The following is a 24473-nucleotide window of genomic DNA, read 5'->3' as shown; positions in this document are numbered from 1 at the left end:
TAATTTTTGTGGCTTATTTAGAATTATTCCACTATAGCAAAAACATTTTTACTCCTAAAATAGCTGTATTTTACTGTCTGATGATTTACACATTTTCGCAATATCTTGTGTGGATTTATTTAAATCAAGATTGTACAATTTGGCTTAGAATTGTGCAGAATAAAGTGCATTATATTCTACAGCAACTAATTTATATAAGCTATATTAATTGAATTATTAGTTGGAAAAAGAGCTAACGATATAATAATTTTATTCATTCTACTGCATGCCTTTCTTCATTATAACGATTATCTATATAGACCTGCAGATCAAAAAGCAAAAAGAAACTATTGGAAGATCTGCAGAACGTAATAGCTAGAATTACTCACTGCATTACTTAAATCACCATAAAAAAATATCAAATAAATCAATATTATCCACTAAGGAAATTCACATGATTATTGTCAAGAAAATACACAGCTTCCATGGTTTCCACATGCAAGAAAGCACTGGTAATAAATTTTAAATATGTGAATGGAATTTCAATAGAAACTTACAAAGTACTGAAAGTTAACATAGCATGGCTCTTAAATTCTAATTTTCTTCCTACAATAAGGAAAACCGGCGTTTCATCCGGTTTTTGCACCAGCTTATTTCGCCACATCCGTGAACATATAAATGTAACAGTTTTAACACTAGTGAGGAAAAAAATTACTTGATGGAACTCTTTGGAGAGTTTCTATATTACTAGAATTAAATTAAATTGAATCAGATACAAATATTAAATAATACACATAAAGTTTTTCTTATTTATTTGTTTTAGTACTGTATTGTTATAGTTGATATTTTATATATTTAGATAAAATATATAAAAGTAAAATAGAGCATAGCATGCTAGTAAAAAGGTTTCTTGTATTCTGTACGGATGTTAATGAATAACAAATTATATTTATTTGCCAATTTACAACATTATTTATGTTATAACATAAACTGCCTAATTCATTGCAAATAAACAAGTTTACGCAGAAGCCTGTTGGCATAAATGAGTTTCAAAAAGTACATAGTAGCTTAATATACGTAGCAAACTAAAAGACAGGTTGGGAAATCGATCATTACGCATAGAGAAATGCTGAACAGTAAAAAACAATAAGAACTTGAGCAAACAATCCACACTGGTATGTAATTATGGATCCGTTGAGACCACGTGATTGCTATTAGCCAATGAGAGACTCGAAAGATTTCACCTACCTACGTGAAGGAAAAAGTTGGTTAGACGAATAAAAGTTGGTTGATTTGAACTTCATTCCGTTTTTTACGTCCGTTGTGCTATTTATTTGTTATTATTATTTTTTAGTTTTTACCAAAAATTTTTTTGCATGGGATTCTGTAATTTCTAGGTAAGTCCTTTATTTTGAGACTAATTTTTTTTACTAGTTTTAATTTTGTATCTCTTTAGAATGTCATGTTTGAGTTCGACCCCGGGTTGCACCTATTTTAAATGTGACTATTGTGATTTTTATATTAACATTCAGTGCCAAAATTATTTGGAACACCAATGTTTCCAAATACATATGACATATGAAGAAGGAGAACCAGGGTTGCACCTTCGAGCTTTGCGTCAATATGGTCAATATTTTAACTCTAGGTATATGTTTATTATTCGTTTTTATTATTTTATCTTTTGTTAATTTTTTAATTAGTGTCGTTTTAGTGTATATTAAAACTTTTATTAGTTAGGTTCTTCTCTTTATTTATTTAAACTTTGTGTATTTGTTTATTTATTTTGTAGTCTCAACAGGCAATGGCAAAAATTAATGTCAAAAACACAGGAAGTTATATATTTCGTCATATAATTGTTGATTCCATTCATTTATGCCAGAGTTTTCTGGCATAACTTTGTCTCTAGACGTTTGTCTATGGGAACCGAGAATCCCTTTACAATCAAGGCATAAAAATAAGTTGAAAGCAATTGTATGAGGTAAATTGTAAACACCAAAAACACCAGTAAAAATATAACGTCATTTTACGGATCTCTAGTGGATGGACTAAAAGTTACGGGCATTTAACTCCATACTAATCGTAACTGAAACGGTTATGCCACGATTGAATATTGAGGCAAATTTAGCATAATATAGGCAACCAGCAGTGGTGTGGTATCTCCATCCTTATTTATCTTATTGCTTTAAATGGGGGATTTGATTGAAGTTACAGTGATAAGCTACACAATTAATCTAATTTTGTCTTTATTTGGTATTGTCAGCCGAAATAAACCTTCTCAAAGCCCCAAACAATACAAAAACATATTTTAAATCAGAGTATCACAAAAATTGCCATTTATGACAATGGGTGTAAGAGAGAAGGAAATACCATATAGTGCCTTCTTTGTCAATTGCCCCTGACACATTTTTCAAGCGCATACTCAATTGCTGCGACCGTTCCAGTTACCGTAGGTATTAAATTCGATGGTGACGGGTAGACTTGACAGCCTCACGTATCCGTAATTACGTACTAATGTGGATTCAGGCTTAGACCGAAGCATGGCGTCCGGTTAATCACGTTGTAAATTTACTCCACTTAGTTTTACATAATTTTAACACAAATTCTGTAATTTAATTTCAATAAAGTTTATAAAACCAGTATACAGTCCATTTCATTAAGTGTCACCAGATTGTGCCCTGGTATTCGCCTACTACTTACGTCGATGTCTTTCAGTACGACAATAGTAAACATCTGACTTTGGAAGGAGTAACTATAATATTTAAATAAAATATAAGCTCTGATCAAAGTAGAAAAGCTTAACTACTATACAAAAATAAAATTAAGCAATAAGTCGACTTATTATATATTATTTCGTAGTTCCAAAAGAGTTTCTGGTAAAATCAAATTGTTGACATTCATCAATTTCTTTCGCAACTCTTGTTTGTAGATCCTTGAGAAAATCCAAAAATTAAAAGTTGATTAAGGAAAACTCGTTGATTAAGGAGATCTTGGAGGCCATTTAATATCGTTAGTTTCACTAATAAGACAGTTAGGAAAAGTATTTGTTAAAAGTTCTTACACTCCTACCGCCCCTAGACCGCCCCTAAATGTAAATCAGGGCGGACTTGAACGGCAGGAGAAACGTAGTTTTGTAGCAAGCCAAAATATTTTTAGGCGTTTTAAGTACTATCCATATCATAACATGGTGTTCTAAAATTCCAGGCTAGATATTCAATTTTTTAAGATACCTAGTATAGAATTAAAGACTTCTGTACTCATAGAATATTTTGTAAAAAATATTTTTCATTTGCTCGGCTTTACAGAATGCTAATCTTTGCTACTGGTCTTTGGAAAATATCTCCTAAAATATTTGAAATATTCATACCCATGTTGCTACTAAATACAGTTCAGAGGGTAGCAGTTCCTCTTTAACGGTTCTACTTGATTATGTTAAATCCAGTTTTCAGACACTACCAACCATTTCTTTCAGTCGTTCTTACTGCTGCACACTTTCGATTAAAATGTCTTCTATTTTGGTGTGGCATTTTGTGACTACCTTACAGACAAAAGACATCTTAAAATAACTAATGAAAATTGCATTTAAAATTATTTTATCGTAAGGGATGGGTCTGTATTCTAATGTAATTAAAAACAAATGCCTAAATTGTGCTGTCAATTATTAAAACTCAACAGTGCAGCATGCAGTCACACAGCAAAATACGCCATGCCGATATTAGTACTGTTGTTCTTTAAGAAAAGAAAACAGCAAATACCACTCATCGGTGGGAGGGAGTGCTTTTACCATTATTTTAAACAATGCATAATCTTTAATTATCCAACCTACATAGCTAGTTCTCTAGTTAGTTTTATCGAGGCTAGGAGATATCTAGCTTTAGCAGCAACAAGTATGCCCATCAAAGAGAATATCAAGAACAAGTTACTCCGGCTTTTTTTTACTAATCTCTTTCGCGATCGCGACTTTCGTGATCGGTCTCGTGATCTTTAAATCATTAAATTTATAATTTAAAGATATGAAACGTTTTAATGAACTTATGTAGGGGGGGCAAGTTCAGTTAACTTCAACTAAAAAATAAATAATGCATTCGAGATATAGGAATAACTTTGACATTAATAGGTTCAAATATAATTAAATGTAGAGAAATAATACAGTTGATAATTTTTCTAAACTAGACTTGCTACATTAAGATACTCTCACTATTTGCTACTGTGGCTCTGGCGTATTATAGACGTACAGAAGAAATTAAAAGAGTGTAGTAAGGCTTTGTCAAGTTACTACATTAGCCTAAGAGAAAGCCAACTGCAAATGTTTAATAGAATATATTTTAAGTATTTTTATAATTAAGTTTCTAGTCAAAACTATTTAAACAACTGAGAAAAAATTATCAGATAAAAACTCATCTAATGATTTATAACTACTTTTTTAATAATTTAAACCGTTTGATATAAATGGCAGTTATGTTATAAGAAAAATACGACAGACGAGGAATATTAATAAACCAATTATAGTAAAAGACTAAGCTGGTGGCAATAATAACGAGCAGAGAAAACTAATAAAATGTATAAAGAATTTATATTTTTAATAAATTATAATATATTATAAGTTTTGTAAATAGTAATAAAGATAAATTATTAATAAAAACGTTTTCCGAACGTTTCCCTTAGCTTCCATCTTCCCTATTAATAATCAATCTCAGCAAAATAAAATTTAGAATTTAATCTAGAAGCTTTCCGGCAAGCACTTTATGTTTCTTTCGCCTAGCTTTTACCGAAGAGACGCCATAAAGATAAAACTTTCGTATTACGGAGAAAGTTCTGAGTTGATGCTAAAAGGGAAGAGAAGTATAGTAGAGAAATAAATAATATAATTTTTTTTAAAGTACAAGCTTACTTGATTGATATATTGGAGAAAAATAATAAAGTAAAATAAGCAGGAATGAATAACATGATTTATTTAACTCTCTTAATTTGTCTTATGTTTTGTTAGACTCTAAGTTATTATAAATTAGAAATATCTTAATGTCACATATAGTAGAAAAGCTTTTATGAAACCTCTTAAAAGAGAAAAAGATCTTACTTATAATAAACTTTAAAAAACAAAATTTAAAAGTTCGTAATCGATAACTGATTTGGTGCCAAAGAAACGTTATTTGAGAAATTGATCTGATAAATGATGGTAGTTAAATTTGGCACCTGAAAAAAAATTGGAAGTGAGTCTGCAAAATTTTATAATCATATATAGTTAAATTTAGAAAACTAAATATAATCAAAGAGAAAAAAATTAAGTTTATAGAATTTAGCTTTTAGAAATGCTGTAATTTCTCAAAAAGTTTATATCATCGCTATTGTTTATGTCTAGTTACTATAATTTCTTAAATATGGTCTATCTTGAATAGTTTTAAGTATCGATTTATCTGTGATAGGTCCCGGACGGTTATCTGTTTCGAAAGATAACATAAGCTATTTAAATAGGAATAAATTTAGCAGTCGATATGCGAGTATCTACTTCAAAAGATCTATATAAAAAGAATTACCACACCGCTTGCCCTCTTATATTGTTAAGATTTTTAGAGATAGCAGTGGTGAGGCAATAAACCTTCTGATAGACAATAAATGCAAATGGATATTACATATATCACAAAGAACAAAAATGTATCTATGCATGATTTAAGTTCTTAAACTTAACATAATTCAGGTGCAGGGAATATATTAGGCAATAATTTCCATGATATAATTATATCAGAAAAAATCATAGTACAGATTGTTTGTCAAGCTTTTTTAGGGGCAAACAAAGTTTTAGTTAATTTTTAATATTTAAAGTAAATGATTTAGTTGCTTATATTCTTTCATATTAAATTAAAAAAAAACTCTTATAAATAATAAAAGTCAAACGGTTATAATTTCTAAACAACAAGTTCTTGTGACTTTTGAGAATATTCATTTACCTCAATATGTATATATTTACAAACTATATTAAGTAAAAACGTGGTATAGCATATATGTTTTAGCTGCTTTAATATTGGGCATACAAATAAACAATACCGCGAAAGGAAATGGTGCAAAAATTGCTTAGTAATTATAGCAAAAAATCTATATATAAATTGTAATATCTTTTGCATCCAATGCAAAAAATTTCAACAATAAAGACAAAAAAGGTTAAAGAAGCAATGGCAAATTGGTCTGGTGCAGAAAAATGAATTTTCACCTTTATTAATTATCAATCAAGATGATTCTTTTGAATTATTCGCAGTGAGTTCAATTGGTCTTATACCGACATGCCTTTAACTGAGACAAATTAAAAGCACGCTAAGAAAATCGTACCACAATTGAAACAAAAAATATATATGAAAACATAAGAAATGGATTGTCAATTTCTCAATTCTAATAGCATTATTAAAATTCCGAAAATTCCTAATTAGATTAGTGATCTTCTAAATAATAGAAAACGAAAACGAAAAAAAATACTAAAAGATAACGACTGAATATATTACAGTGGAATGCTAGATATGCTTGCTTTAATCATGATGCTATATTACTATGTAAAACTTCGAAGAAGCCGGAATATGAAATTCGGCTTATAGGGTATAATATCGTCTGATTCAGAATCAGATTAGAATGTACTTTAGCTATCACAAATAAATCTAAAATTTCTCATAAAACCTTTATAACCTATTTTTAATATAATAACTAAAGCTGCTAAAAATTTTTCTTTTCTTTCTAAATTTTTAAACGAACTTCATACTATGCTTTTAAAAAAATCTAAGGAGAGCTGAATGAACTTTATTAATAGTCTTAATGTTCAAAACCCTACAACAATACAGCCCTGATGCAGTTTATCCTATTTGGAATAGGGTAAACTGCATCAAAAAATCTTAGGTTGACACTAATATAATACTAGTAAATAATAATATTGCTAATGAAGTTTTAGCTGAAGTAGCACCTATTTCAAGACATTCCATGAAAACAATCGGATGAGAACTACTCCTTAAGCCAACAAATTTAATTTTTTTCTCAGAGTTTAATTTTAAAAGACATAAAGAAGTCCTGTTCTTAATAAAGGGCAAAATATTAGTTCTACGTCAGCAGTCGTTTAAATCAATACTCCAAGTAAACCTGGTGAATTCAAGCAAATCACTCTGTCCTCATCTATTAACAAAACCCTTGAGCGAAGCATCTTCCCGTTCTATCAGTGTATCTTTCATAAAAGTAAGAGTTTTAACTACTGCTTAGCACATCTGACTTTAGACAGTATTTGGTTTACTTTGGTTTACTTGTTTGACTTTAGACAGTTACGATATTCCTAATCGAGATATTCTTGTACAAGTCTGGAAAAGTGAAGAACGAAGAGAATCGCTTTCTCCAATTCTGTCGTAAAGGTTTTTTAAAATTTTGAAGTTTCGCTCTTAGTACATTTAAATTTTCTTAAACATACAGGATGTTCATTTGAAAACTTTTGCTTTCACCAAGCATAGGGTTTCCATCATCATCGACGAATCGAAGACGATTTCGATAGGCGAGTTGAGTTTTGCGAAAAAATTACTGAAGCGATTAATGATGATACTATTCATGTAAAGAATATCTGCTTCAGCGATGAATGCACATTTTATCTAAATGAATTTTATAATAAGCATAACTGTAGATATTGGAGCAATGAAAATCCTCATGCATTTGTAGAAGGGCTAACCCAGTACCCTCAAAAAATTAATGTATGGGCAGGCATTTTAGGAAATAAAGTGATTTGGCCATTATTTATTAATGGAAATTTAAATGGAGATATTTATTTGGATATGTTGGAACATACTATCAATCCGCTTATCACTAAATCCATTGAAAACCAAATCAATGATGATAGAAACCCTATACTTAATGAGGCTGAAATATATTTCCAGCAAGACGGCGCTCCTCCTCACTATGTTCTTCCCGGTTAGCAATGACTAGACGATGAGTTTACAGATAAATTACAGATAGGGCGAAGGGGGCCTATAGAATGGCCTGCTAGATCTCCTGATATAACGCCGTTAGAATTTTTTCTATGGGGTCATTTGAAATCTATTGTGTTTACTCCCCAACCTGAAAGTTTGGATGAACTTTGTCAACGCATCATCGACAGCTGCCATGATATCCCACAACATGTTTTTATGTCCGTCAGAAATTTGAACATCGCCTATATCATTGTTTGGCCAAAAACGGGCAACATTTTGAAGACTTATTGAAATAAAAACTGATATTTTCATGTTTTTGTTTTCTATCTGAACAAATTAAGATAAACAAAGATTTTTATAATTTCCTCGAAAACGAATCGACCGATTTAAAAAAATCAAACGTCAAAATAAAAGACTTCGAAAGACCTTTTAAAAAAGCTATTACTCGATACGCCTTGCCATTTAAAAATTTTAAGGGGATGACCCTGGGGGGCAGAGTGTGAAAGGGGGTGAAGTAATTTTAGGTTACAAAGTTGTCCCTCTTGACAAACCTTTTGACGTATTTCGCCGTTTTTTTTTAAATAGTGGTTTTCGATAAATCCATTGTGTAAATCCAAGTTTTCAAATGAACGCCCTGCATACGCATATCATGTCTTTTATTCCTAGATAAAAAAAACATCGTATCATGGCATTATTGAAGTTCAGTTATCCAAAAGTAACGGTTACGATAATGCAAGATGTGGCGATATTCCTTGTTATTTTTTTTATGTGAAAAACTCCGATAAACAGGCGTAAAAAAGTAAACATTTTTATCACCCACGTGTCGCTGATAACGGCTTCTATAATGTGCATAAAAATTACCATGGAATTCGAATTTCTCGCCCCTAAAAATCCCCTACCACTAAATGATTAAAAAACTCTCAATAGCTTTACAATTGCTGTATTTACAACAAAGCTTGTAATAATTTCTTGGTGAGTTACCGACAAGAAAATCTCATATTTCTACACTTTTTTTGAATAATAAATTAATTGTTTTACTTTCAAAACACAAATTAATTTTCTTAGTCGTCTTTTCTTAGTAGTTGATATAAACTGAAACCACAGTAAAAATCAATACATTAGTTACTAAGCTCAAAATAAGTAGTGTTACAAAGTTGCCTTACTACGGCCTGTCTTGGCCGGATTATTCTAATCGATTTATATTCGTTTATATAAAGAAGATTCTATCAATATTTTAGAAATTAGTAGAAAAATCTTATTGGGTATACACACAACCAAACTTATATGGAATCACCTTGTAATAATACGAAATATTTTAGTAAGATATTTTTTGTTGCAAGCAATAAAAAAGTACAAGTATTTACTCTCAAGGACAGGCAGATTAATAATAAATAATAATGTTTTACCTAGCAGTCGCATCAAATTTATAATTTATTTATTTTTGAAAACTAAACAAGAATGCCATACATTGGGCTATCGGAAGTTCAGAGGGGAAGAATTATTGCTCTGGCAGAACAAGGCATGTCACAAAGGCAGATAGCTAGAACGGTGGGGGTTACACAAGGTGTTGTTTCAAAAACATATTCAAGATTTCTGGAATTGGGAACCTTAAAAAACAGACCAAGGAGAAGTCGTGAAAGAGCAACTACTGAAGGGCAGGATCGCTTTTTAGCTCAAATAGCAAGAAGAAATCCCACAACATCTCATCCAGAGCTTCAAAGGCAACTTTTACAAGCTACGGGTGTGAGTGTTTCTGTCGAAACTATTAGAAGAAGACTTCGCGCTTGGGAATTATTTAGCAGAAGACAGTTAAGGGTTCCAGAACTTTCAAGGCAACATAAAATTGACCGTTTAAATTGGTGTTTGGAGCATGAAAATTGGGATATTAAAAATTGGAAAAATGTCTTATGTTCGGATGAAACCAGAATAGGACTACGATCCGATGACCGGCGGATTCGCATTTTAAGAGGTAGAGGGAGACAAGCTAGACTTCGTGCTGCCAAACCTATCCCGAAATACAAAGGAGGTACTGTAATGTTTTGGGGTGGAATTATGATTGGTGAAAGAACTCCTTTAATTCCAATTCGACAAACCCTAACAGGTCAAAGGTATGTAGATTTGGTATTGCAACCTGTAGTTAGGCTCTGCCGAGGTGGTTTTGGCAATTTTTTTTTATTTATGCAAGATAATGCCCCTCCACATACCAGCAGAGTTGCAAAATGTTTCTTAGAAACGGAAGGTATTGCCGTTTTAGAGTGGCCTTCTTGCTCACCGGATCTTAATCCTATAGAGAACTTATGGGATAAGATAAAAAGAAAGATTAGAGCTCGCCAGAATGCTCCTGGTAACACTGAGCAACTTATTCAAGCGGTTTTAGAGGAATGGACAAATGTTCCCCAAGAAGACATTGACAATTTGATAAATAGCATGCCTCGTCGAATTCGTGCTTGCATCGATGCTAGAGGTGGCAATACTGATTATTAACATTTAATTTTAAATTAACTTTCTTGTTAAATTGTCATATTCAGAAAAATCATTTTTATAGAAATCTACACTTTTTGTTTTTTGTTCTATTATTGTGAAGATTGTAATCAGTTTTATTATTTTTTTTAATAAACTTGGTTTCGAAAAAGTGCCCTTTAATCCTTAATGACTATTTTTTTAAATAAATTCCATTTTGCGAAATTACTGGGTGATTCCATATAAGTTTGGTTGTGTGTATATAGAGAGCTGATTCGATGTTAAGTGTAATGCATAGAAATGACGTTTAATGATTAGAAATAGTAAGTGAAGTAAAGAAGTGAATAAAAGTTGAGAGTTTAGTGTTCTGAAAAATAAAAACAAAATTAAAGACACCCCAAAGTTTATCCTTTTTTGAGCTGTCAAAAGCAATGCATATAACTTATATGCATAACAAAAATGGATAAAGTGCTTTTATGTGTAAAACAAATAAAGCTATATTTATAATTGCTAACAGAATAACAGTTTATTATTCTAAATATAAAAATAAGGTTTTCATTGACTTTTTTGAAAAATAAAAGTAAATTTTAATTTATTGCCAAAATCAAAAAAAATAATCACCTTAGTTAAATATTATCAGAAATACCCATTATTTATAAAATATTAATAAAAAACAAAAATCATATTATTATCTTGAGGCTCTGTGTCTTTAAACTTCATTCACCTTTGAGCTGCCAAATGCAACCTACATAACAAGTTATATGCATAACAAGAGAGACGAACTCCATTCATATGTAAAACAAATAAAGCTATATTTATAATTGTCTATAAGACAGCAGATTGCTGCTCTAAATAAAAATAAAAACGATCTCATTGTTATGAAAATATAGTTTATATTCGTTTGTTAGGTATTTAAGGTTAGTCCTAAGTTTAATTTAATAGTTTTGCCTTTGAAGTCTAATTATATAATATATCTTATTTAAAGACCCTTAAAAACTTAAGTTACTTTCTAAGTGCTGTATACTTGGTTGCTTTAAATATCTCTTACAATTATTGGTTTTTATTAGATGAAACAATGTAAAATGATCCATAAGTCTTTAAAATAGAGCAGACTTCGTGATTATTGCTTTGTTTTGTCGCTCTATTTTGGAAACAATTAAAGGTAGATAATCAACGCAAGTTAGGTAGGAGTCTTACAATCTGATGTTGGCAATAAAAGAGTATTTCTGGCATACGAAAGAGTTTTTTTCTATGTATATTATAAAAACTTGTTAATCCTCTTTGATGTAATTTAATAAAATACCTAAATACTAATTAGTTATGTAATTTTTAACCCTTGGGATCTAGTCATATTCAAAATACAAATTAGACACCTCAATCTCCTGATATAATCTTAATGAATTACTTTTTTTAGGAAAAACTTTTTTTGAGAGTTACTCTTTTTAAAAAAAAAAATTGTTTTAAGTCAGAAGATGATTAAAAAGACGCGTTTAAATTGAGACATTTTTAATTAATTGCATGCTGTGGAAAAAGCTGTTATATAGTATTGTAAAAAAACCAAGAGGCATGACAATTAGGTCACAATATGAGTATTTATTTAAAAATAAAACAGATTTTCAATAAATTCAATTTTAAAAACTAATATCCTAAATGGTATGGCAATTTTTCTAAAAATACTTTTAAGCATAACGAGAAATATTATTTTCTATATCTTACTAAATTGCCTTTAAGCTTTTACAGTTGCTGCACTAAAACGAACCTACGGAAAAATTTCTATTGTCTCCTTCTTTTCGTTCACTATTAATAGAGTTCTTGAAAAATATGAATATCTCAATAGTTTTTCTCGTTATTATTACTTCCAGAAGGATGTTTCTGAAAAATAAAGTATTATGTTACTTAATTTCAAGGTAACACTTAGTATGGGACACAAGGCCCATATCGGGTCCGTCACACCCTTATTAAAGAAAATATTGAAGATCGTGCAGAGCGGGCGAACAATCTAATGGTTTACGGTGTTCCTGAGCCTGGAAGTAGCAGTCTGCAGGAAAGAATTGATAATGATAATGTTGTACTCACCCCTATCTTAAAAAATGTTGGCATCGCACAGGATGATGTTTTAAAGGCTTTACGAGTAGGGCAGGCTTCCGAAGGAAGGAACAGACCAATTGAAGTGACTAAAAGCTCAAATTTGGTAAAGAATGCTATAAAAAGGCGAAATAGACTTGATGGTAACATAAGAATAGGCTATGATAAAACAAAGTTTCAGCAAGAACAGTTCAAAGCTGTTATATCTGAGCTACGTGGCAGAGAACATGAAGGAGAGACTAATTATTAAATTCATAAATGGTTCTCTATCAATTACCAAAAAGCCACTACCAAAAAACCGAACAGATTAACCTCCATATCTATTTATTTTCAGAATCTGGATGGCATTGGTACTAAACTTGATCAACTTCGTGGTGCAATATTGCAATGTGATTATGATGTCATTATTTTGATTGAGACTTGGCTAAATCAACATTACTCAGACAATGAATTAGGTAGTTCTGAATATCAGATTTTTAGGCTAGATCGCAATTCCTTAACTAGTACTAAACAACGTGGTGGTGGAGTATTAATGTTAGTACACAATAAATTTAAAGCCAAACAACTCAAGACTGACATATTGAATGTGGAGCACATTTTTGTTCAAGTGGATTATGGTGAGCTATCTAATATTTTGGGTTCTGTTTACATTCCTCCTAATTCTTCAGAAGAAGTCTACCGTGTCCATTGCTCAGCAGTTGAAAGTATTTAGGATAATTTTCCCAATATACCTGTATTTCTATTTGGAGATTACAATTTACCCTTAGCCACTTGGAATTACTCAATTGAAGAGGGTCTGTTAGTTGAGTGCGCACTGACCTATCCAGCCAGGATAGTTTGTGAATCATTTTCTTATCTGAAAATGCGACAACCTAACATTATTCCAAACAATCATGGTGTATTTCTGGATCTGATTTTTAACAGTATTGACGAGTGCCATAAAATAACTGTTCAAAAAGCTTTAGACAATCTTCTTCCAAACAACTTTCACCACTTAGCAACAGTTTGCGATATTAGGGTTGGAGATAGGATTGAAAGGTTGGATTATAGTACAACTTATTTTGATTTTAAAAATGCTGATTTTGTAAGTTTGAATAATTATTTTTCTTTAGTTGACTGGATTAGTATTTTTGGTGATTCAGACATCGATAATTCAGTGAATAACTTTTATGAAGTAGTTTTATATGCAATCTCACTCTATGTACCAAAAAAAATATATAAACCTTCCAGGTTTCCTCGTTGGTTTTCCCTAGAATTAAGGAATCTTATTCTATCAAAAAAGACTGATCATTCTAAATTCAAAAGTACTAACTTAGCTAAAGATTATATCCTGTTTGCTAACCTAATTACTCAATGTAAAGTTCATACTGAGCAATGCTATAGATCTTACATTGCTACCTTAGATGAGTCAATTCAGTCTGACACCACACAATTTTGGAATCATATTAACTCCCTTAATAAAAGTTATGGTATCCCAAATGCTAATCATTAAAATGATATTTCAGCAGATTCGGGGGAGAATATGAGACAAACTTATTTTCTACCTATTTTTCTAATGTTTATCACTCTGATGAGGTTGATCTCAGTAACTTTAATTTTCCAGTAGCGAATTCTGTCGACATGCCTTTTATTCAGTTCACCATGTCTGAGGTTTTTGAATCTATATTTGGTCTTAAGAACAAACTGAGTTATGGTCCTGATAATGTTCCTACCTATTTCCCAAAAAGATGTATTTATAGTTTGTCTAGACCTTTGTGTACATTATTTAATTTGTCTTTAAAATTACAAACTTTCCCTGAGAAATGGCGTGACAGCTTTATAACTCCTGTATTTAAAAATGGTGACTTAGAGAAAAAAAATTACAGGCCCATTGTTATGTTATCTGCTATCCCTAAGCTTTTTGAGCTTATCCTGAACAAATATCTTACTTGGCATTGTAGAGGTCTCTTGATCAACGAGCAACATGGGTTTAGTCAGGGTAAATCTACTTCTACAAACCTTGTATTATATCATGACTTCATTGTCAGGGCTTTAAAGAAGGGTCATCAGATCGACTCCATCTATACTGATTTCTCAAAGGCCTTTGACATAGTTATCCACTCATTGCTCATTTTTAAATTAAGATGCTATGGTTTCCCTAAGTGATTTCTTTCTTGGCTAAATAGTTACCTACATAAAAGGATACAATTTGTTAATGTAAGGGGTTCACTTTCAGTTCCTATTTTGGTTACTTCAGGTCACATTTGAGGCCTCTACTCTTTAATTTATTTATTAACGATATTTTTAATATAATCAAATTTTGCAAATTCCTATTATTTGCAGACGACCTGAAGCTATTTTTACATATTTTAAACTTGTCTGATTGCCTGATGATACAATCGGACATAGATTCTCTATATAATTGGTCTGTCTCTAATGGCTTACATCTTAATAAGGATAAGTGTTTTATCATTTTTTTTACTAAATCTAGAAAAGCTGTCCCATTTGACTACCACATAAATGATAATATAATTTCAAGAGTATCGCTAATTAAAAATTTGGGGGTGTTGTTTGACAGTTCCCTGACTTTCATACCCCATAGTTTGTCTAGTACAGCCCTTCGTACTCTTGGTTTTATAACTAGAAATACTCAAGACTTTTCAGTAGCTGCCTTCAGAGTTTTATATCTTACACTTATTCGTAGTGTTATGTCTTATTCTTCCATAGTCTGGTCCCCTTATTATGCTAACCATATTTACAGTCTTGATAAGGTCCAAAATAAATTTCTCAGGACTTGTGCCTGGCGATTAAATGTACGAGATGAGTCTTTATTGGAACTTAAGTCAAGGTTAAATATGACTTCTTTTGAGGACTATCGAACTAGGTGTGATATGATATTTCTTCACAAGTTGATTAATAATGCTATTGATTGCCCTGAATTGTTATTGCGGATAAACTTTAGATGCAATACCAGAATCCTTAGAGAGACGTCCCTTTTTCTGGTTGAATATCACCATACAAACTATGGTAAATTTTCTCCAATTAATCGACTCCACATGTTGGGAAATAGATTTAATCAGGCTTTTGACTTAGTGGATTTGAAGCCTTCAAAACTTAAAAGGTGTCTGAGTGAGTTTACTCGTTGATTACGTGTGTTAAGTATCAAATAAATTTGGTTGCTTTTACTTTTCTTATTTTGATTATTTTAATGGTATGTATTTAGTTGCTTTATATATTTTTTGGAAGTTTTTGGTTAAGTTATTGGAAGTTTTATCTTATTTGTATATCTTGGGCTGCTACATATTTATATACATTTAGGGTTAGGATATAATTTATTTGTAGTTTTGTTAGAATGGGGACATAAATTAATAAATAAATAATAAAAATATTATTATATAAGTGTCTCAGTATAAGTCTCAGTTTTTATATTGTAGATTCATTATTTATTAAATAATTAATAATTTGCCTATCTATCAGGTATATGTATCAATCTGTATCAGCCTTAAAACATGATTTTTTATTATTATTCTTTGGCGAAGTAGGAAGTATATTAAAACTTTTGGTGCATAGAGCTGGATACATTTTGATTTCTTAAATTGCCATCAAAACTTAATTCTAATCCCTAGTAGCATAATTGTAAATAAATTGGTTTTGATATTGATTTAATCTTTGTGGACACTCACACGCAAATTAAAAAAATACATCTGTCACATGTCAAAAATCTGTCTTTCTTTAAAATGAAAATCGGTTTGGTATAATATATTTTCATCTTAAAAAATGTTTAGAACCCATCTTTGAACCACCTCCCACTTTTTTAGATGACAATGTCGTACTCTTCCTTAGCCCATGATTATATAAAAAACACAAAAATCAAAATAAAAATGTTAAATAAAGAATATCATTCATAGATTAATTTTTTTAATGAGGAGTGGGTCAGCTAATTTACGGAATGAAAAATAATGAGATTTAGATGAGATTATATAACTGTGATTGGTCAAATTACTAAAAAAAATTATTTCTTTTGTTTCAACGTTTCGAATTGTAATTAATTCATCTTTATAATATAAGAACAACAGAAATAATATGTGTATTTGCGTTTTTTGTAGCGGATTTATATCAACGCGCAAAAAAATGTCATGCGTATGTAAGAACGCCTGGCATATCACCAGTCTATACAAATATATCGATTTTGCGAATTCGATTACTAAAATTTGAGGATTATCATGAAAATATGATAAATGTGCCAAGCGCATATCTAATGACCATTATTCACATTTAAAACTATAAGTAGAAGATAGGATCTATTAAATCAATCCTAAATTAAATATACATTTAACAAAGACAAAACCGATCAATAATGCATCTATAGAAGTTGGCTCTAATAATCAAGAAGCGAATAGGAAAATTAAATTATTGGGTACGATGGTTGTTATGTTGATAAGGGTGTTAAGGTACATCATTCCTTTAATTCTAATGAATTTAATTAGTAATCAATTAATTATTAAAAATCTCAAGTTTATCGTAAATATAGTAAGAATCATTCAATTTAAACTAACGTTTCTGACCTTACGGTGATCTAATCATATTCAATATAATTCTCAAAAACGTGACAACACTAAGAATTGCGTGAATCTCAAACTCCAATTCCGATCGTGAGTAAATGTAAAAATCTCTGCATTATTACGGATTCTAAAAGAATTTTTCTTAAAGAGTGCTAAAGTTTAAGATTTTCAACTAACGATCGTACTGCACACCGAAATAGCCCTTTAAACATAATGAAGCATCGCACAACTATGTTTCTACGTAGCATATCTTTTGTTGCTTCCAAAGTCTATAACAATTTGTTTCATAATAAATATAAAAAATTTATTTTGTCGAGTTTTAAAACAAATAGAAAAGAATTTTCTGTTAAGGTAAATATAGTTCAATAGCAGGGCTTTGGATTGATTTATTTCTTATTATCATAATTATTATATAGGTTTCTTCAACTTTCTGATTTTATATAGTTAGTGTATTAATTATACATATTTTTCTTTGGTTATTTCTTATTTTAAATTAAGAGCAAATATAATTTTTGAATTTGATTTCATTGTTAAATAATAATTCTTATTTTAATCATTGTAATTTTTATTGCTGTAATATTAGTTTCTATATGCTCAGGTAAGCAAATAATGGGCCGAGCTTAATAAAAAACTTATTATATTATTTTTTTTCTTTTTTTATTTCAAATTTTCTAGTTGATATAAATGGGGTGCGGGTATTAATCAAGTATTCCCATTGTTCTTCAGTAATATGCCTGCTTTTTGTAAAAGAATGTAAAGGTTTTTGTGTACTGCCAACATCTCCAGGTTCTCTTGGGATGACTCCTGTGCTCAAGATGACAATTGACACTGTCTTCACTTTATCCAAGTTCTAAAATCTTGAACTTATCTGCCAGCTTGATGTGCTTTACTCACTACCTTTTCTTTTTAGCTATTGTAGTCAAAATGTTGTGGAATTTGGCTATCGCCACATCTGTGGTGATAGCTTTTTTTTACTCTAGTCCATCTAAATGATCTCAATTTCATTAAAGTACAATAAGGTACGTACTTATAGAAGGGTACTTTCGGCTGTTTTGCGATAGGTTCCTTCTTGTAGCATAGGTCTTGGTTACTCACTACAGCGATAGGATTTTGTCATTAAGATGCAGGCTGCCGTCATATGTTGGAATTTCTCTAATTTTTTTTATCCTTTTTATACCTACCATCTCCTATGGTGGATCTTTTACAATATGCTTTAAGTAGTTTTTCGTGTTCAAAAAAAATTGCACGAGGAGCATTAGAAAAAATTGTAAGCAAGCTCTTATAAAGCACTCAAAATTGTTATTTAAAATTTTAAATATAAATGTGTTAATTTAATGCATGGTTTTAGTGACCAGTTCAATTGTGTTAACTCTCAGCCCTTAAAAATTAATATAAATGTGTTAATACTTATCGGACAGTTTCAAGTTTTACTTCAATTATCTTTAAACCTCAAGAATCAATTATTAGTTGCGTTAGAAGTTAATCTTTTGAGCTCTATTGTCAAAATCATTTGCAGCAGAACTGTATTTTGTTTCGTTATATATTCTAGTGAGATAATTAAAATAAAACGATAAGCAGACTCTAATTGAGCTACAAATAGTAAATCTCCAATTATCTGTAAAATATTTTCCGCAGAATTTTCCTGTTCATAAGAAAGAGCTGTATCTTCTTCCATGGTAGAAATTTATATGATTTTGATCACGGCTGTGGAAAGTTTAAGCAAAACATTATAGTAAAAGGTAATCTTAAATACTCTCATTTTGTTTTAGATCTGCTTATTACAGTTTAAAAAAAAATAGTGTAAAGAAGTAGTAAGAAAATAAGGAAGCTTTTATCTATTTTCTATATAAAATAATGTTTGCGCTAAAAAAATTGTTTTTCAAAAATGAGTTGTTTGATGCTTCAGTTAAAAAGTCCGCTGATATAAAAAAAACATGGGTATTTGCGACAAAGTTTCAAACTTTTCAGATCATCACGGCAAGTTAAATTATTGCTTATATAAAACTTTGTCTATTTAGAATTTCCCAATCAACTAAAACCTAGAAAAGCTAAATAAAATAAACGATTTGCATAACATAAATGGATTCGACTTACTTGTATATGAGGGCTCGCACTTTGCTTCACCGAAGAGGGTGTGTGCCGGGCTCCGACGATCGCCAGATAGTCAATTAGTCGGGGGCATAGAAATTGTCGTTCTGCATCCATTCTGTCTTAATGTTTATCTAGGAAATTGGGTCAACTCATCAAATACGGCTTGTAATCTGTTCTTGATCGAGAGTAGGACATGTCTCAGGGTTGATACGATTCTGAAATAGAACTTTTATTTAAGTTGAATATTAAAGAACTTATATAGTTAAAGTTAAAATATGCTAAATTCTTAAAAATGTTAAATAAATGGTTAAAAATATGAATTAAATTTATTCCCTAAAATAAAATTATATATTGAGGAATATCTATGGTTTTATGCATTTTTTTCTATGCATTAGTTTCTTTGGTTAAACTATATTACCAATATACGATAATGATATTTTCAAGAATACTTAGGATGTCTCTACTATTTTTCTTAAAAGAATCATTTTCATATAGGCCAACTGTTTTGCTAAACCAACAGCAAGTAATAACCATCGATCAAGTGCATAAACAAGTGGCTTGGAAAAACTTGGCAATTCACAAAATCTCTAAGCAGCTGTCCAACACCAAAAAGCCCTAAGCATCCTAAAAATGCTGAAAAGAACCTTGAAGAACCGAAGCAAGTATCGGGAATATTTCTACCGGCTTCACATGAGTATCCTATACTTACTTCCGCTGCTAATTGCAGCAACTATTGACACCCAGGCAAAGTTAATAAAAATTTTAAGTTTCTTTAAACCTTTTTTTAACATAAATAATCTCATGATCTAACAATTCCTTTTGAAATTTCAATAGAGTTTTCCTTGGCTAATTATGCTATCATGAAGACCGACACAAATCGACAGACTGAGAGGTGGTACTATTACTCATCACTATCGCTAAATTTAATCCAGATAATTTCTTTAGAGAAGATTGCCTTTAACAACCTAGTTTTTGGTAAGCACACTTATTTCCCAGCGTGGTAGAGCTGAAATCCTAAACATTTTTCTTTACAAAAACATTAATTCAGGAGTGATCAAGCAAAACCAGATAAATCCATTTTTTGACAAAAATTATTTTATCATGAATTCCTATTTCATTTCGCCAGATAAATCCAATGGTGAACTCAGATTCGAGCAAAACCGGTTAAATTCCCTTTAAAATGGAGCCCAAAGTCAGGTCAATCAAGCAAAACCAGATAAATCCACAAAAAAAAATTGCTATTCAGGTTTCATGCAAAAACCGATAAATTCGGCTGCAGGTTCTGACGTTAATCTTTCAAAAAGTCAAAAATCTTTTTAGTTGCGCAGGTCAGTATGTGTATATAATAACTACATACCCACAATAAAACAAGCACTTTTACATTATAAAATATCCGATATATATTTAACTCAAGCAAAAACAGATAAAACCATTTTTTAATTAGCAATTATTCTTATATTAATTAATTAATAAGGTCCAAAATATGGTCTACGAGATCTATAATATTAAACCTTTCACGTACAGCATAATTTATTTTGATAAGTTCACGGACACGCTATTGGCACGTTTTTTGCAAATATCTCGGTATGTTATAAATTGGATTTATCTGGTTTTGCTTGATCGCTCCTCAATTCTACTAATTCAGGTCATCATTCATCGCCTCATTTTTGATCACCGAGTTGGAGTCATCATTGACCACAAATTTTAAATTCTTGAGAAATTTTATCCTAACTCCTTTTACGAAAATCCTATTTTCTTCAACATGAGCTACGGAGAAACTAATCAGTTTTTAAATGCTTTTTAAGCTACAAAAAGATAAAGCACCAATTACATCACATTCAACCCGACGTTCCTCCCTAATGGGGTTAATAAAAACTCATTAAGACCGCAATCGTCTAAGGATGATCTTTTTTAGAGCAAACGATCATTTACTACATGGTAATTTACTTCATGCAGAATAAATACACCAAAAGATTATCCCTAATGAAAGAAAGAAAGATAATGTGCTATATAACGTAATATACAACTTTATGTACAAGCATCCTAAAAATCTAAAAAATACAAATTCAGAGAAGAACCAATTCATATTTCCAAACTATACATTTTAAAAAAATTCATTATCAAAAAATAACAAAACAGGCTTTAAAATAGTTAAGCCTGCTATTAAAACAGAAGGTAGAGGAAGTAGATTAAACAATAATAGAATAAAACAAAAAGTATTGCAAAATATGAAAATTATGTTAGATATGTTGAGCACACGTCAAAAGATATCATTAAAAAATTCATCAAGGCTATAATATGACTTAAGTACTAATAAAAGTGATTTTACCTTTTCCTTATCTAATGTTTCTTTCATACGTAAAATAACACGACTGTAGGTCGTAGATCGTATGACCTGGCGAGTCCTATGACCAGTGTTAGAAGAAGATTTAGTACATTTATAAATAAGTGTAGCTATTTTTAAGATAAATAGAGTAAACAAAATTATCCTCCCAGCCATTCTTACAGCAAAACATTTAAAGCATAATTTTGATGCAAGATTTACAATTTGATTTTCGAATCGAAGGCAACTGTCAACGGTGATACCAAGGAACAAGTTTTCTTTGTTTTGCAAGGGAGACTCCTCACTAACATCATGTCCTGGAAGTCACTTAAGCCCCATAATAATAATATTACCCACATTCAGCATAAGCCTGCTTGAAGCACACCACCCTGATAAAATCGTTAGATTCTCCCTTGAAAACCTAAGCTAATATATAATTAAAATCTTTATAATTCCACAATATGGTGGTATCATCAGCAAACTAAACCACTTTGCCATGTAGTCTCAATAATAGATCTAAGTCATTTACATACAGCAAAAATAATGGTGGCCCTAACACTGAATCTTAAGGTACTCAAGACTTAAGAGATCTAGAATCAGTTAAACACCCAGATACTGTAACTCTCTGAATAGGATTTGATAGATGATATTTCAGCGATTGCAATGCCACATCCCTTAAACCATATTTATTGAGCTTAGACAACAGAATTTCATAATCTATATAATCAAATGCCATGGATGGGTCACAAAACTCTGCTGCTGCCGACTCTCCAGAATTCAAGACACTCTCCAAAAAGCTAAAAACAGTATTATGAATTCCTTTACCATTTTAAAATCTAAATTTGCAGATAAAATGCTATTATCTTATAAACAAAAACTGCTTATTGCAAGTTTTTCAACTATCTTGGAAAGGGTAAATAAAATAGAAATTGGACGAAAATTACAAGGCTCATTCAAATCTTAACACTTATGAAGAGGGAACCTCTGCCTCTTTTAAACATGACGTAAAAATTCCAGCATTTGTTTATGGCTGAAACTAACGAATTCAATGCTGAGTCGGAAAAACAGAGTAGTAATTTTAAAGATATTACTTCAGCTTCAGTTGATTTATGTTTTTTAAGCTTTTAATTATATTTTTAACTTCGGTGAGATCGGCAGCATAAAAGAAAAAAAGAATTTTGGACAGACATATGCTGCCTCTAATGCAAGGAATCAATATTACTACTCACATTCCTGAGCAAGAGTCCTCTGGTTCTCAATTTTTTTAAAGAGAATCTCTCTTTGCCTATTTGTTGACACATTTAAGCGGTCACTATAATATTGAGTATTTCCTGCTTTCTTGGACTTTCTATATAGACTACGGTAATTAAAACAATGGTGTGAAATTTTCATGATTAAAAAGATATGATTAAATTGAAGAGTTCAATAATTGAACTAGTATAGTAGTATAATTCGTATTTGAAGAATATTTTACAATAAATCAAAAGAAGTAAATAGTTATTGGTCACCCTCAAGAGCCACCAGTTTTTTTACCAGAAGGTTTGACTCACATTGAAAATATCCTTGGTATTGACTTACCTGAACAAATTACTGGAGATCCCAAAATCATTAAAAATAATTAAGGTTTTTAATTTTTATAATAATACTCTAATCTTCTCATCTTATTAAAGATATAATATACCATACTCGTTATTTTAATTCTCGTGGCAAGCCCTTTATCAACATAAAATACCTACCGGTTTTATGTTTTAAGCGATAATAAAGTTCACGCACATCACCGAATACATTCGCCACGGCAAACATTATTTTCTGCATGGTTTACCAATTTTGTTGAAGCTTTTCACGAAGCACATAGTACGTAATAATCATGTGGGCGCTTATCAATTCGCTTTGATAAGGGCATAGCTACGACTGAATAAGAATGAATTTCATTACGTTTTAGTCGGTTGTAATTTAATGAATATGTTATTGTTATCCAAAAGTTGTTATTATTTTTATTGACAGATTTGTATTATTTTCTTCATCATTGAACTGAACTGTTTTAATTTTATGATTCTTAAAAGTCCCTATATTAAAAATTTTTTGATTTAATTTTTTTTAGTTTTATGGCACGCATCCAAGTAAACCATTCTTTTGAGCTTTTTTTCTTTATTAAAAAGAGAAAAAACGTTTTTTTGTCATAAAGAAAATTACTTTTTATTTTATTTCTAATAATATAAAGCAAATAGTTGGAGCAGAGTCCCAGAGATCCCAGGATCTTCCAGGATGGATCTTCGGATCCATTTTTATGCAGTGGTAGAACTACTCCTATTTTTTAAGTGCTTCTGGGAATGTGCCTTTCTGTGGGTTGTGTCATATAAAATATTGAGTTTTCATTGCGTTCATTTTCTTCAAAGGTTACATTTATTAAATTTATTTTAGAGACAAGCTTTTCCATATTTCGCTAAAAAAGTTGTTTAAGTAGTTTAAAATTTTTGTTTTGTCTGTTAATATTTCATCTGTATTTAGCTTTACTTGTTTTATTTGTTTCTTTTAATATTTTTGCTTATTATACAGTGTTTATCTTTAATGTCCCCCCTGTCTTTATTTTTTGAACAAATCAATTCAAAATATTGAAACTTAAGGTAATGCAATTGATGAATTAATACTATGCTTTAAAGCAAAATTGGCAGATGAAAATTTCAAGATGGCTGCTGAGCGCCATCTTGGAAAAAAAAATTAAATGGAAAGTGTGGTCTTGTGGCACATCATTTTAAAGCTCCTGACAAGTACTTTATAACATTAGAATATAAATTCAATATATTTACCTACCCCAAAATGGTGGTACATTTAATAATTACCTGAATACATTAACATTTAACTTGATATATTGAATAAATACATTGAGTTCATTTGAGAAGATGCTGAAAATGATTACCTTGAACTTCTTGACACAAGAACAGTCGGTTTGAAATTTCACAGCGAACATCAAATAGACTAACATCATTTCTATAAATATTCGTTATTGTCTGTCGTAAATCCAATACTGAAGCAAGTTTAGTTTCGTACACCTTTTGCTTTAAATAGCCCCATAAA

The 24473-nt window shown here is 30.6% G+C and overlaps 1 protein-coding gene across 11 annotated transcripts in view; it reads right to left on the bottom strand.

Moving 5' to 3' along the window:
• The window catches only part of LOC126738352 (MAP kinase-activating death domain protein), a 116733-nt gene that overhangs the window by 70795 nt on the left and 21465 nt on the right, over positions 1–24473 (bottom strand). For 9 of the 11 annotated variants that reach the window (XR_007661305.1, XM_050443632.1, XM_050443638.1 and 6 more), the window contains exons 1-2: positions 23135–23256; positions 19079–19290 (exon numbers count right to left, since the gene is read on the bottom strand). Coding sequence is in view for 10 of the 11 variants with exons in the window: in XM_050443632.1 (XP_050299589.1) it covers positions 19079–19189 (111 nt within the window). In the remaining variant the exon portion in view is untranslated. Of the gene's footprint in view, positions 1–19078; positions 19291–22976; positions 22997–23134; positions 23257–24473 lie in introns of those variants that run through there. The other 2 variants (XM_050443636.1, XM_050443633.1) reach the window with 2 other exon arrangements.

This window comes from Anthonomus grandis, chromosome 7 (genome assembly GCF_022605725.1).
Source record: "Anthonomus grandis grandis chromosome 7, icAntGran1.3, whole genome shotgun sequence".
Taxonomy (NCBI): Eukaryota; Metazoa; Arthropoda; class Insecta; order Coleoptera; family Curculionidae; genus Anthonomus; species Anthonomus grandis.
The sequence above is the reverse complement of the archived record's forward strand: the minus strand, read 5'-3'. Positions and strand labels throughout refer to the sequence as shown.